The sequence below is a fragment of the Erythrolamprus reginae genome, chromosome 2, assembly GCF_031021105.1.
Source record: "Erythrolamprus reginae isolate rEryReg1 chromosome 2, rEryReg1.hap1, whole genome shotgun sequence".
Classification (NCBI taxonomy): domain Eukaryota; kingdom Metazoa; phylum Chordata; class Lepidosauria; order Squamata; family Dipsadidae; genus Erythrolamprus; species Erythrolamprus reginae.
Window position 1 is genome coordinate 43,677,690 of NC_091951.1, and position 13,941 is coordinate 43,691,630.

The following is a 13,941-nucleotide window of genomic DNA, read 5'->3' on the forward strand; positions in this document are numbered from 1 at the left end:
CTGTATGATTAAACTCCACTTCACTGCCTAGTATTAAACTATGTCAGTTTCAGTCATAAAACGAACGCTTAAGTAATGTAATATAAAGATCAAAAGGATCTTTCTATGGTCAGATGCTTAAGACAGTGTTTATGAAGCTTTCAAGGCTGCCTTCTAAATTCCTAACACTTAAGATACCTGAGCTGGCCAGCAGACTAGGAAAGCCTCTTAAAGGGGTTAGCCTTAATATTTCTGCTTAAAGAATAAGCTGTTTAAGATGGCATTTCGCTCTGCCTGTCTGTATTCTAGAAATTGCCAATTTTTTTGCTGTGGTTGTTGTATGGTGTTCTCATTTTTGTAACCTACCCGGATATCCTATGTGGTCTTTGTGTTTGTCTACCTTTATTTCAAACCAAAACGGTGGCTTTACCCATAGCCAGCAGAAGCTTGTTGAGCCATGCTTAGAAAAATGCCACTTCTGAGCAAATTCTCAGTTCCCACACCTCTTCAACCGTGATAGATCCCAGTATAAATGCAGGCAGGCCAAGTTGCATAAAGAACTTAAGCCTCCCACAAGGGAGGCTCTTAGCTGAGGGAAGGCCGACATTTGAAGTTTGGCAGCCTGCAAACAAAGCATTGGGATGAAAGGGCTCTGTGAAAACGTAGCAAAACGGCAAGCGAGGGGGGGGGTTGTTAAGGGAAAACTAGAGGTAGATCCTGATAAATGGCCTACACCTCTAGAAGAGATGTAGTAATATACCAATGATAAGCAGGACACTAGCCAGCAGGCCTTGGTACCTTTATGATGCCTGCTGTTCCTGAGACATAGAAACATAGAAGCCTGACGGCATAAAAAGACCTCATGGTCCATCTAGTCTGCCCTTATACTATTTTCTGTATTTTATCTTAGGATGGATATATGTTTATCCCAGGCATGTTTAAATCCAGTTACTGTGGATTTACCAACCACGTCTGCCGGAGGTTTGCTACTAAAAGACTAAATGGGTTAAAGATAATGATAATGTACCCCACTAATTCTGCATGGCTTTAGATTGGAGAGATTAATTCAAATATTTTTTTTTTCTAAATTTAAATAGTAAAATGAACAATGCTTCTCAATTTTGGCCCCTTTAAGCTGTGTGGACTTCCAAAGTTACCTAGCCAGCCATGTTGGCTGAGGGATTCTGGGAGTTGAAGTCCACCAATCTTTAAATTCGCCAAGGTTGAGAAACACTGAGGCCTGCATATCTTGATTCTTCTGCGGTACCCTAGAGACCTTTTATAACAGCTTGGATCGAGATGGGGCTTGAAAGCCACGGGGGGGGGGGGGAGTACAGGATGCAAAAGTAGCATCTCTTTTGATTCGAACGCTAGTTAAAACCATTCTACAGATATTAAGGGAGGATTCCGGTAAAGGAATCTTATCATTGTGACAGGCTAACATTCTTTACGTAGAGAACCCCCCCAGGATTCCATCATCTTGTACTCTACCACCCGCTCTTGTCCGTCTCTTGTGTTGAGATTCCTGAATGATGTGGTGTGAGAAAAAGGTGTGCTTTACGTGCTGCATGATTGCCATAGTCGTACCGTAAATTAGTGGGTTGATCAGAACACCTGGTGCGTGGCGCAGTTGCTTGCCTTGAAATTTGTGTTTGATTCTTCCCCTTTTATTGAAATGGTTGTGATGTTATATGTGAAATGGGTGACCTTGCAATAAATAAATAAATAAATAAATAAACCAAGGCAATTTTGGGGGGAGGGGGCATTGACATTTTCATCCCGGGTGGGGAGGGAGATTGTGCATAAATCTGCTGCCTAGAGGAACACACAAAAAAGGACCGTTCAGGTAGAAGGACAGGTGAAGAAGCTAAATAGAGCAGAAAGAGAGAGAGAGCAAGCAATGGGGAAGTAGCGTGTGCTGTTTCTGCCAATGGGGGAAATATTTCATAGCAACCTCTCTTCTTTTCTCTCTCTGTGTCCCTTTTTCCCTGGTTCTCCACCCTGTTCGATCTCCCTTCCTGCCCTCCCGTGCCCTCTTGCTGGCTACTGTAGCTCTGCCTCAGGACAGACCTGGAGACGCCAAAGGCGGGATTCTTGGACGCTGGCGCTAACAACTGCCTGGAGAGAACTTCGTTACTCGCCGTGGGACATCCTGACGCAGCATCCCAGCCCTCGGAGGCCACCTTCCTGGCAAAGAGCATGGAAACCCAGACTCCTCTCAGAAACTCTGACCAAGCTTTTCGGACAGAGTTTAATTTAATGTATGCCTTTTCCCCTTTGAACGCGATGCCCCGGGCCGATGGATTGTTAAGAGAGTCTCCCCAGATGGCCGACGGGAAGCTTATGAATCCAGATATGGGCAGCTGCAGTTCTCCTGCAGAGGGATACTTCGGCAGACACGAGCAGGTGATGCTTAAAGAAGCGGGACGTGGCTCGGTGGCCCATTGTGAAGGAATCAGACCGGCCCCCCAGAACCCTCCCCAGAGGAAAAAGGTGAGTGAGAGTGCGTGCATGAGAGAGGGGGAGAGAGAGAGAGTGGGAGGGAAATAAGGGGAGGAAAAAGGTGAGTGTGGAGCAGAAATGTTCATTCCTTAAAGAAAAGAGTAAGCGAAGGAGCATTGAAGGGATTGTGGGCTTGAAATAGGGTTGTTGTTGTTGTTTTTAAAAATCTGAGCAAAACTCAGCTGCTAAGCTAATTCCAAATTTACTTCTAAGGCATTTGTAGTATTTGCAGTGCAAAACAGTCAATTGCATCATCCTTAAGTTACTGAAACTCGGCACCAGCTAGGCTGATAACCGTGTTTCCCTCCTAGGTGTCCCTGCTGGAGTACCGCAAACGAAAGCAAGATGCCAAGGAGGGCGGGGACCCTGCCAGATGCGCAGTGACATCTAATCGACTGAGTAGCAGCAGCTCTGGGCCAGAAATGGACGTTGGGGCTGCGCCAAGCTCCGGGAGTCACACCCTGTCGTCTCCACAACATGGCTTCTCCCCCTCACACTCCTCCCTGTCTCATCTAGAGGAAGTGAGCCCCCCAGAGCCGAGAGCGACGAGTAGTCACTGCAAATCGCACGAGAGCATCAGCAGTAGGTGGTAAGCGAGATCTATCTTATCTATCTATCTATCATTTCTATCTCTTATCTATCCGTCCATCCATCCATCCATATCTATCTATCTATCTATCATTTCTATCTATCTATCTATCTCTGTCCGTCCGTCCATCCATCCATCTATCTATATCTGTATCTATCTATCTAACTATCTATCTATCTATCTATCTATCTATCTATCTATCTATCTATCTATCTAATCTATCTAATCTATCTAATCTATCTATCTAATCTCTATCTATCTATCTATCATTTCTATCTATCTATCTATCTATCTATCTAATCTATCTAATCTCTATCTATCTATCTATCATTTCTATCTATCTATCTAATCTATCTATCTATATCTATCTATCTATCTATCTATCTATCTATCTATCTATCTATCTATCTAATCTATCTATCTATTCATTTGATTACCATGCTGCCCTTCTGCTGAGACTCAATTACCCAGTCTTTAGAAGAAAACCTATGCAATTCCCATCCTCCATCTAGAAATCCCTCTGTGCAATACAGCAGGACAATCTTGTCCATCGTGGCTGACATTATTGGCCAAGTGATTACCTCCAGGGCTGCTAATGTTACATTACTGTAGCCTGGGGAAGAATCCCTCAATGCTAAGCATTTTACGGGCAGCACAAGGGCCAGATTGGCTTTCCAGTAACGAATGCGTCACTCTGCAGAAATTCTACAGCAGGGATGCAGCTAATGGGGTTCCTGGCAAGAACCACCCTTCCTGCTCTTCTTCCCCTCACAAGAGGAGTTGCCCTATGGAACCAGAGTGGCCTATTGAGCACAAATGGGGAGGGTGGTACTGGTGGGGTAGATTTCTGTGGCTGGGAACCGGCCTTCACAACCTATCTAATCCAGAAAACTAGAAGTAGCAGTGAACTGCCTCACTGAAGGCAAACCAGAGCTTGGTTCAGATAAATAGTTACGAGGTACCCACATATCCAATAAGGTTAAGCAACATTGTGCAAAGTGTTGAAAGGAAGCAATTAAATATGGGGTCAAAGATCCTGGTCCATGAGATAAAAGGAAGAAAAATACAGCTATCCGGAATAGTCCTCACTTACTGATTGCAATTGGGATTAGTAATTCCTCCGCCAAGTGACCCGGTCATAATGTCAGGGTTCCAACTAACACACCTCTGAACTAACACACACACACACCCAAGGCATCAGTCACATGGTAGAATCAGCATACAGTCCAGACGTTGGATGACTCCAGTCTTCACCTCCCAAACCACCTGCCCATATGGCCTTGGTTCCCAGGGTCAAAGAACGTTGTTTTGGTTATGGCACCCCAGCTATCTCTACACCCCTCCCTCCCTCCCCCTCATCTCCTGTCTGGGTCAGCAGTGAAGCTTAGAAGAAGAAGAAGAAGAAGAAGAAGAAGAAGAAGAAGAAGAAGAAGAAGAAGAAGAAGAAGAAGAAGAAGAAGAAGAAGAAGAAGAAGAAGAAGAAGAAGAAAACCCTCACTAGAATAGAAAGATGACCACCGTCTAGTCAGTTTCAGGGTTGACCCATATAGCGAAAAGTCCCATGACTGACTTAACTCACTTCCAGTCGCAGCCATTACGTGAGCCAACACAGGTCATAAAGCACCTGTGATTCACGTAATGGCTGCGGCTGGAAGTGAGTTAAGCCGTGGGTCATGTTAAGCAACTTTTATGCCGGCTTCTGCGTTGAGTCTCCCTGTTGAAAATCCAGCTGCAGAGGTCACAAATGGCAATCGCGTGGTCCCAAGATGCTGCAGTTGTTTGCCAACTTTTTTCCTTGCTTACCTCTTTGAAATCTTGGTGCATCTTATTCACCAGTGCATCTTATAGTTTGAAAAACTATAGTAATCAGTTTTGTTTTTTACCACACCATTCATTGTGCCTCTGCCTACCATTCTCTTCTTGCACCAAACCCATGTGGTGCTTCATACACTCCCTTTTTTGAGAATCCCATCCATTTCATCCAATATGTAATATGGTAAATGATTTAGCTTTACTAGATAAATGGTCAAAGCAATGGAAACTGCAGTTTAATGTTTCCAAATGTAAAATAATGCACTTGGGGAAAAGGAATCCTCAATCTGAGTATTGTATTGGCAGTTCTGTGTTAGCAAATACTTCAGAAGAAAAGGATTTAGGGGTAGTGATTTCTGACAGTCTCAAAATGGGTGAACAGTGCAGTCAGGCGGTACGGAAAGCAAGTAGGATGCTTGGCTGCATAGCTAGAGGTATAACAAGCAGGAAGAGGGAGATTGTGATCCCGCTATATAGAATGCTGGTGAGACCACATTTGGAATACTGTGTTCAGTTCTGGAGACCTCACCTACAAAAAGATATTGACAAAATTGAACGGGTCCAAAGACGGGCTACAAGAATGGTGGAAGGTCTTAAGCATAAAACGTATCAGGAAAGACTTAATGAACTCAATCTGTATAGTCTGGAGGACATAAGGAAAAGGGGGGACATGATCGAAACATTTAAATATATTAAAGGGTTAAATAAGGTCCAGGAGGGAAGTGTTTTTAATAGGAAAGTGAACACAAGAACAAGGGGACGCAATCTGAAGTTAGTTGGGGGAAAGATCAAAAGCAACATGAGAAAATATTATTTTATTGAAAGAGTAGTAGATCCTTGGAACAAACTTCCAGCAGACATGGTAGATAAATCCACAGTAGCTGAATTTAAACATGCCTGGGATAAACATATATCCATCCTAAGATAAAATACAGAAAATAGTATAAGGGCAGACTAGATGGACCATGAGGTCTTTTTCTGCCATCAGGCTTCTATGTTTCTATGTTTCTATGACTTTCGCAAGCCCCCCTTCTCTCAATCCATTCTTCTTGAATGCGTTGGTTTTGAGATCCATAGTCCTCATTGTGTTTGGCAGCAGGTCTAATATTTATTGCAAATCATTGGTGTCTTCAGCCAACAACGTGGCATCACCTGCGTGTGAAAGTATATGTAGGTACCTGATCCCACCTTAGAATTGAATGTTTTCAGTAAACAACATGAAATTTGCTCTTTTTACAAGCCTTAAAATTACTGTAAACTTAGTAAGAGTTTATTTGCACAAAAAACTTGAAATTCCCACATTCACTCTTTTTTTTTTTTTTCATGTTCTCTCTCGTCTCGTGTTAAAGGATGGTGCCCACTTCTGTTGAGCGACTTCGAGAAGGACGTGGCATTTTGGAGAAGGTTTTACGTAGCAGTGCAAAAATATGTCAGAGAGGAGAACCCTCGCCTTCTCGAGATAGCGTAGGGGAGAGAGAAGTAGGTAAGTGAGGACGTATATCAGAAAGGAGCCCTGAGAATGAATCAACTTGGAAATCCGAAAATACATTAGGACTTTACTTGTGGAGTCACTATTCTATGTGGAACCACGTCCGCATGAAATGTGTAACCCACTTAAAGGCGACTAGTTTTTTAAGGATGCTACACAGCTAGCTGTAAATTTTCTGCACAATGTTTCTTACTTGAAAGATACGGTCTGCAAACTCATCCTTTGGTGGAAAACATTGTTTCACCAATCAAAGGTGAAACAATGTTTTTCACCCATTGTTTCCTATTTCCCATTGTTATCATAAGTATAAAGGGACCATAAGGAAATCACAGGGCTGGCAGGAAGTAACCACTTGTTCCCACACAGTAGCAGGTCACAGTCACTTAAATAAGGAGCATGCATCTTACAAATCCTAGTTTGAAAAGAGGGTTTAAAAAGCCCTAATCCTAACCCAATCAACATTGTCACCATTTTGAATGAAGGGTGTATCTTTCTACACACCCCCCACACCCATGTTCCACCTTTAAAGTGTGGTCATGGGAACAGAAACACAAAATGAGTTGCGGGTTGTTTCCATTGTTATGAACTGCTCTGGAGCTATTACTCTTCCAGTAGTTATTCCCTTTCTTTCTGTTAACAGAGCAGGCCAAAGGAAGTTGTTGTGTATCTTCCCATTCTCCATTGTGGGTGGAGCTATCATCCAGGATGGGTTGACCACGTCCAATCAGCTGAGGACTTGAAGTCTGTTAATTTTTAATTTGGGGCTCCGCCTTGCCTGGTATCCCCAGTCACGACTCAGTCCTCAGACTGGACGGACATAGCTTGGTCATCTCCAATCCTGTCACTATCTGATTCAGCCTTTTTGGCTGGCAAACATGGGTGTCAAGCTTGCCACATCACGCTGCCGTCATGTGACATATCACAATGTTTCCCCCCCCCTTTACAGAGCTGTGGTGGGCGTGGCCTGCACGCGGCACATCTGGCCCGTGGGCCGCCAGTTTGACACCCCCCTGATCTATAAGAATCTCATTGTTCTCATGACATCCATGCCAGCAGGCCTGGGGCCTACAATAGTCTTTCCTGCGGCCAGTAGTGTGAATGAGGGATGACTGATTGGTTTTATACATGGTTTTTAACTTTTCTTAACTTTTTAATTGTTGTACTATTTTATCTTTGTTTATATTTTATTCTTGTAAGCCACCCTGAGTCCATGAGGAAAAGGACTGGAGGTTACATTTCCTGACAGGAAAAGTTTCTTGAGGTTATATTTCCTCACAGAAACATTTTTTCACCTTATTTCTTTTTTTTTTTTAAAGTTAATATTTGCTTTGATGTTTTATTAATTTGGTTTAATTCAGGCAGGGGTTTTTTTTTTACCACAAATGCTTTCACTGCATTATTATTGTTCTGCTGGGCTCTCTGGTAGGAGCCTCCCGAAAATTCAAGGGTACAAATTTCAGACACACACACGTTTGAAAATTCAAAACAATGTTCTTTATCCCAAAAGTCAAAATAAACTAAGCACTCTTTTTGTATTGCAAAGAGCACTCTTCCCAAAACAACCGGGTAGTCTGTACCAGTTTCTTTAAGCAGTCATTAAGTACTTAGCTAGCAGCTGTGAATAAACTTCACACCCCTTCTTCTTCCAAGGAAGTGAGACACACACACACACAGGTTGCTCTGCTTTGTTTTCAAAGGTGTGAAAAATCAACAAACAAAGTCCAGAAACCAGCAACACAGGATTCCTGACGAACTGTGATCAGATACTCTTCCACCATGGCCAAACCCACATGCTGCTATTTATAGCAGCAGCCCTAATTACTGGAGCCCCACCCAACCACAGGTGGCCTCCCTTATCTCCTGTAATATGTCCTTATTTGGTCTCTTCTGCGCTTGCGTGGGTCCAAAATGTCATCATCCGAATCAATGGAAGATAATGGAGATTGACTGCCTGGGCTGTGTGCCAAGCCCCCCTCTTCTGAGTCACTCCCACCTTCTTCTTAGTCCGAGGAAACTAAACTCTGAACTGACTCTGTCGGCAATAACACAGGCCTGTGACATGTTGAAGTTTCCCCTGCATCCACCTCCCCATTCCCTGGGGCAGGAGCTGGGCCAGAGCCAACCACAACAATTATATATATATATTTTTGTAAATTGTCAAGCGTCTGAATGATTGCAGTGGCATGCAAGATGAATGAGTGATGGAGGATCTTTCAGTTTATTCTTTCATTCAACTCATGCCTTTTCTGAGGGAAAGTGCCTTTCGTGCCTGATCCAGAAAAGAATGTGCCCTCCTTACCCTTATATCTCTGGTTGGTTCTCTAGATGCTGTAGAAGGGGACTTGTCAGAATCGTCCAGTTCTTCCTTTAAGGGGCCAGCTGTTTACAGTCCTTCCCGATACAGCTACCAGGTATGAGAAACAGTAACATTTGGGTACTTCAGTCTCTTCCCGTAGCAATTTCATCAATCTCCCAGGTTTTCCACAAGGGACCCAGCCTCTCCTAGTCTTTTAAATGCATTTGAAATTTGTTTTAGAAGAATACAAATGATAGATAGTCCCCAGCTTACAACAGTTTATTTATTTATTTATTTATTGGATTTGTATGCCGCCCCTTTCCGCAGACTCGGGGCGGCTAACAACAATGATAAAAAACAGCAATCCAATAATAAAACAAATAAAAACCCCTATTATAAAACCAAACATACACACAAACAAACATACCATGCATAACTTGTAATGGCCATGGGGGAAGGAATATCTCAACTCCCCCATGCCTGGCGGCATAAGTGAGTCTTGAGTAGTTTACGAAAGACAGGGAGGATGGGAGCAGTTCTAATCTCCGGGGGGAGTTGGTTCCAGAGGGCCGGGGCCGCCACAGAGAAGGCTCTTCCCCTGGGGCCCGCCAAACGACATTGTTTAGTCGACAGGACCTGGAGAAGGCCAACTCTGTGGGACCTTATCAGTCGCTGGGATTCGTGCGGTAGCAGGCGGTTCCGGAGTTCATTTAGTGACCTTTCAAAGATTGAAAAAAGTGACTTTAGGACCGTTTTTCACAGTTACAACTTTTGAAGGATGCCCATGATCATGTGATCAAAATTCAGAGGCATGGCAACAGGCTCATACTTAAGACCATTGCTATATCCTAAGGTCATGTGATCACCTTTTGCAACCTTTTGACAAGGCAATGGGAAAGCCCAGATTCACTTAATAACCGGGTTACTAACTAACCAAATGCAGTGATTCACTTAACAGCTGTGGCAAGAAAAGTTGTAAAATGGTGGGCGGGGGAATCTCACTTAACAAATAAAAGGTGGTTATAAGTCAAGGACTACCTTAACAAATGGCTGTTTGGAACATATTGAGAACTAAAACGTAAATTAGAGGTTGGTGGACACATCAAAAGCTTTTCCTGTTTCTGCTCAAAGATAGATTGTTGTTATAAGCCGCTCCGAGTCTCCGGAGAGGGGCGGCATACAAATCTAATTAATAATAATAATAATAATAGTAATAGTAATAGTAATAGTAATAATAGTAATAATATTAGATTAGATTTATTGGATTTATATGCCGCCCCTCTCCGCAGACTCGGGGCGGCTCACAACAATGGTGAAGAACAATAAATAGCAACAAATCCAATATTTAAAAATCTAGGTTACAGTTTTAGATTGAAAAGTCAAAAAAAAAAAAGAAACCCCAATATATAAAAAACAACACACAATCGAATCATACACAAAACCTACATGGGCAAGGGGGAGATGTTTCAATTCCCCCATGCCTGACGGCAGAGGTGGGTTTTAACAAGTTTATGAAAGGCAAGGAGGGTGGGGGCAATCCTGATCTCTGGGGGGAGGTGGTTCCAGAGGGTCAGAGCCACCACAGAGAAGGCTCTTCCCCTAGGTCCCGCCAGACGACATTGTTTAGTCGACGGGACCCGGAGAAGGCCAACTCGGTGGGACCTAACCGGTCGCTGGGGTTCGTGCGGCAGAAGGCGGTCTCGCAGATAGTTTTGTGATGCTGGATTCCAGATGTACGTTCTGGTTCAAAAAGTTTGGAGTTCCTTGATCCAAACAACTTTCTTTAAGAGGAGTGTGGAGGTAGTTGAGCTACAGCCAAATATCATATTTTTCTCTTTTGGTTTTTTCCCTCCCAGCTCTTGCAGTCTGACAGTCCACGTACAGAATCTCAGACTCTTCTCCAGAGCCCTTCACCCTACCGAGGACATCCGGTCCCGTCCCCTGGATACAGCCACCGGCCTCATTCCCAGAGACCTGGGCACCTTCCCTCCCTCGGCTCTTCGGAACCCTCCGTGTCCTCCACCCCGTCGGGCTCCACGGACTCAACGGCTCCGTTTGCAGGGACCTCCGGCTATTACAGCAACCAGCACCATTCTGGCAATGGAGTCTTGAAGAAGAACTGTCCCGCCACCCCTACGGCAGCCCCTAGCCCCGCCCATTTGACAGTTGCGGACTGCTTGCCGTCCTCTGAATCAGGGTCGCATCCCTGCCTGGGAACTGCCAGCTGCACTCCTTCTTCCTCTCGGCCCTCTCAGTCGGACTTACGGACTATCAATCCTGCCGCTTCCGGGCAACCTGCTCTCTACCAGAGCTCCAGAGCCGCCGCCGCCACAGCAGCACTTTCCAACCCGCAGCACTACTCTCACCGAGGGGGAGGAAGCAGCATTCACCCGTACAGACTGCAGCCACTTCCGGGGTCAGGCGTCAAGACTCAGACGGGCCTTTCATAGGGCAGGACAGAATTGCCTATTGTTCCTTCCAGCAGTAGCTTGGAAAGGAAGGATGCTGGAACGGCAAAGGGGGGGCCAGAGGCCGCCGGGGCTTCAGGACGTACGAGCAAGCGAAAGCACCGCCAGCCACCCCCTCTGGGCTCCGAAACCAGGAGGAAGTGGCGGCAATGGCGGTGGCAGAGCCTGTAGCAAAGCATGGCCACGATGCCCGGGTACATTGTAGAGAAAGCCAGTGGTGCTGAGTGGCGTGGCCTCTGTCTCTTGCCTGTGCCCTTAGCTTTGTAGTCCACCTGGGCAGGTAGGTAAGCTTGAATTAAGAAACCGTGCAAATCAGAACATTAGGGAAGGGTGATTTGGGGGCGGGCGGGGCTATTCCTTTTTTTTTTTTAAGAAAAAGAAATAAAAAATTCCCAAAGTGTTCTCTGCAGAGTTGGGTTCCCAGAATGTTCTGGGCTGGGGAGGGTGGGTGGTGTAGTCCATTCTGATCATTCCAATCGTAAGCAAAGAGCATTTATTGTCTCCCAGGCTCTGGGCAGAGACTCATGGGATAGGGCTGGTGGTAGAGTGTGTGTGCGTGTGTGTGCGTTCAAGTGTGAGTCCGCGTGCGTGAGTGAAGACTTGGATGCACAAGCCAGTGTTGCCGCAGCGCTAAAGGTCGCTCCAAAGAACCGGAGCCTTGGGCAAATCCGTTCTCAACATCGAAGCATGGTTGCCGCGTGAAAAACGGTGGTTCGTCACAGGGAACAGCTTCGTGTGACAAGTTGTTCTGTGGTTTGATTGCTTTAGTCTGTGGATGACGGTGAGAGAAGGAAAACGCCCCGTCTTCTGGGTCGGGCGACAGGGCTGCTCTTTTGTCACGCGTGTCCTTGTGCGTTTGCGAAGAGGCTCCTGCTACCACCTCTCTGAGGTCCAACGGCGCTTCCAGCCCCACTGGTGGCGCTGTCCCAATTCCATACCGTTGCCAGCTTTTCTCACTTGTTTACTCTCTCAAGCGTGTGTTTTTATTTATCTAATTTTATATTCAGTTATAACCATAGTAGGTTAGCAAATAAATCAGGCAGGTCTAACGCCCCTCCCCACCCCCCCATCCTCAGTGCTGCCACGGACCTTTTTCCTCCCCTCTTGGACAAGACGACGCTGCGAGCTCGTCCTTCCCTCCTTTCTCAGAAGCGAAAAAATATTATAATTTTTTTTGGGGGGGGGGGGGGAGTTGTTTGCCATTTGTATTTTTAATTAGGGCTCTTACAGATTTCTCAACTCATTGAAAATCAGGTGTTCATTCAATTTAGGGGAGACTTTAAAAAAAAAATCAAAAGTGGAGAAGAAACAAGAAAAACCTTTCCTCTTTTTAAAAAAAATTAAGTATCTGGCTGTGAGCGTGTTGGGGGAAATGGAACCCGTCACCCAGAATGTGGGTGTTTTATATACTGTATTAAAAAAAGGGGGTGTATCAGCTTCACTGGGCTTTGCAGCGTCCTCTCTTTTTTAAAAAAAAAAAACCATGGCCCCCCCTCCCCTCATCATGTTGTCGAGCGTCCTCTCAGCATTGCAAGGATCCGTCTGGAGACCGTCAGTCAGGCAGAGATAATGAAGCACCGCCCCGATTCAGGGCGCTGGGAAAGGGCAGGAGTTCACCGGGAAGTCGGGAGCGCAGGGGGGCTGCAGTGCTACCCTCAAGTGGAGTTGTACACTGTGCTGTAATATTTGAACTTTCACAAGAGATGTAATAATTTTGATAATAAAATACTTAACTTGGAAAAAAACCCCCACCACTTGGAATATTTATTTATCTACTTATTTTATTTAATTGTATTTCTATGAGGCCGAACTCCCTAGGGCAGTGATGGTGAACATTTTTTTCTTCGGATGCTGAAAGTGTGTGCGCGTATGCGCTATCACGCATGCGTGAGTGCCCACACCCATAATCCAATGCCTGCTCCCCCCGCCCCCCCAGAGGCCCTCTGGAGGCCGGAAATGGCATGTTTCCCAACTTCTGATGGGGCCAATGGGCTTGTGTTTCGCCCTCCTCAGACTCCAAAGACTTCCCTGAAGCCAGGGGAGGGTAAAAATGCCCACTCCAACCCTCCGGGAGCTCTCCGGAAGCCAAAAACGCCCTCCCAGAGCCTCTGTGCGAGCCAAAAATCAGCTGACTAGCGCACACATGCATTTTGGAGCTGAGCTAGGGCAATGGTTCGCATGCCAGTGTATGCCGCCGTGTGCCATTGGTGGCACGTGGAGCCATATCTGCCGGCACACGAACTTTTTCCCTAGCTTAGGTCCAGCTCACGTGTGTGTCAGCCAGCTGGTTTTCGCCTCACGCGAAGGCTCCGGGAGGGCATTTTCACTTTCCCCAAGCTCTAGGGAAGCCTCTGATGCCTGGAAGGGTGAAAAACAGGTTTACTGGGCCCAATGGAAGTCAGGAAACAGGCCATTTCTGGCCTCCAGAGGGCCTCGGGAGGGGGGAGCCATTTTCTCCCTCCCCAGACAGGGCACCTGAGGAAAAAAAGCACCTGCTTTTGGCACCTGAGGAGAAAAACTGCCCTAGGGACTCAGGGCAGCTCACAACAACAATAAACATGGATCAACAGAAACATTTCAATTTAAAATAATTGCAGGCATCCATACATTCATGGGCCGACCTCACTGATAACCACCCTGCAGGCCTGTCAGAAAAGCCAGGTCTTTACAACTTTCCAGAAGACCAATAAGGTGGGGGTAGTGCGGCTCTCAGGAGGCAGCTGGTCCCAGAGAGTCGGGGCCACCACAGAGAAAGCTCCCCCCTGTGGACCCGCCAGCCGACACTCGCTGATGGGACCCAAAGAAG

General features: G+C 45.7%; 1 protein-coding gene across 3 annotated transcripts in view; it reads left to right on the top strand.

Annotated features, from left to right (window-relative positions):
• The window catches only part of LOC139160303 (histone-lysine N-methyltransferase SETD5-like), an 89,131-nt gene extending 76,251 nt beyond the window's left edge, over window positions 1-12,880 (top strand). For all 3 annotated transcript variants that reach the window (XM_070738028.1, XM_070738027.1, XM_070738029.1), the window contains 5 exons: window positions 2,032-2,472; window positions 2,793-3,070; window positions 6,232-6,365; window positions 8,697-8,782; window positions 10,524-12,880. In XM_070738028.1, coding sequence (XP_070594129.1) covers window positions 2,032-2,472; window positions 2,793-3,070; window positions 6,232-6,365; window positions 8,697-8,782; window positions 10,524-11,117 — 1,533 coding nt within the window. In that variant the 3' untranslated portion in view covers window positions 11,118-12,880. The remainder of the gene's footprint in view (window positions 1-2,031; window positions 2,473-2,792; window positions 3,071-6,231; window positions 6,366-8,696; window positions 8,783-10,523) is intronic.
• The last annotated feature ends 1,061 nt before the right edge of the window (window positions 12,881-13,941 follow it).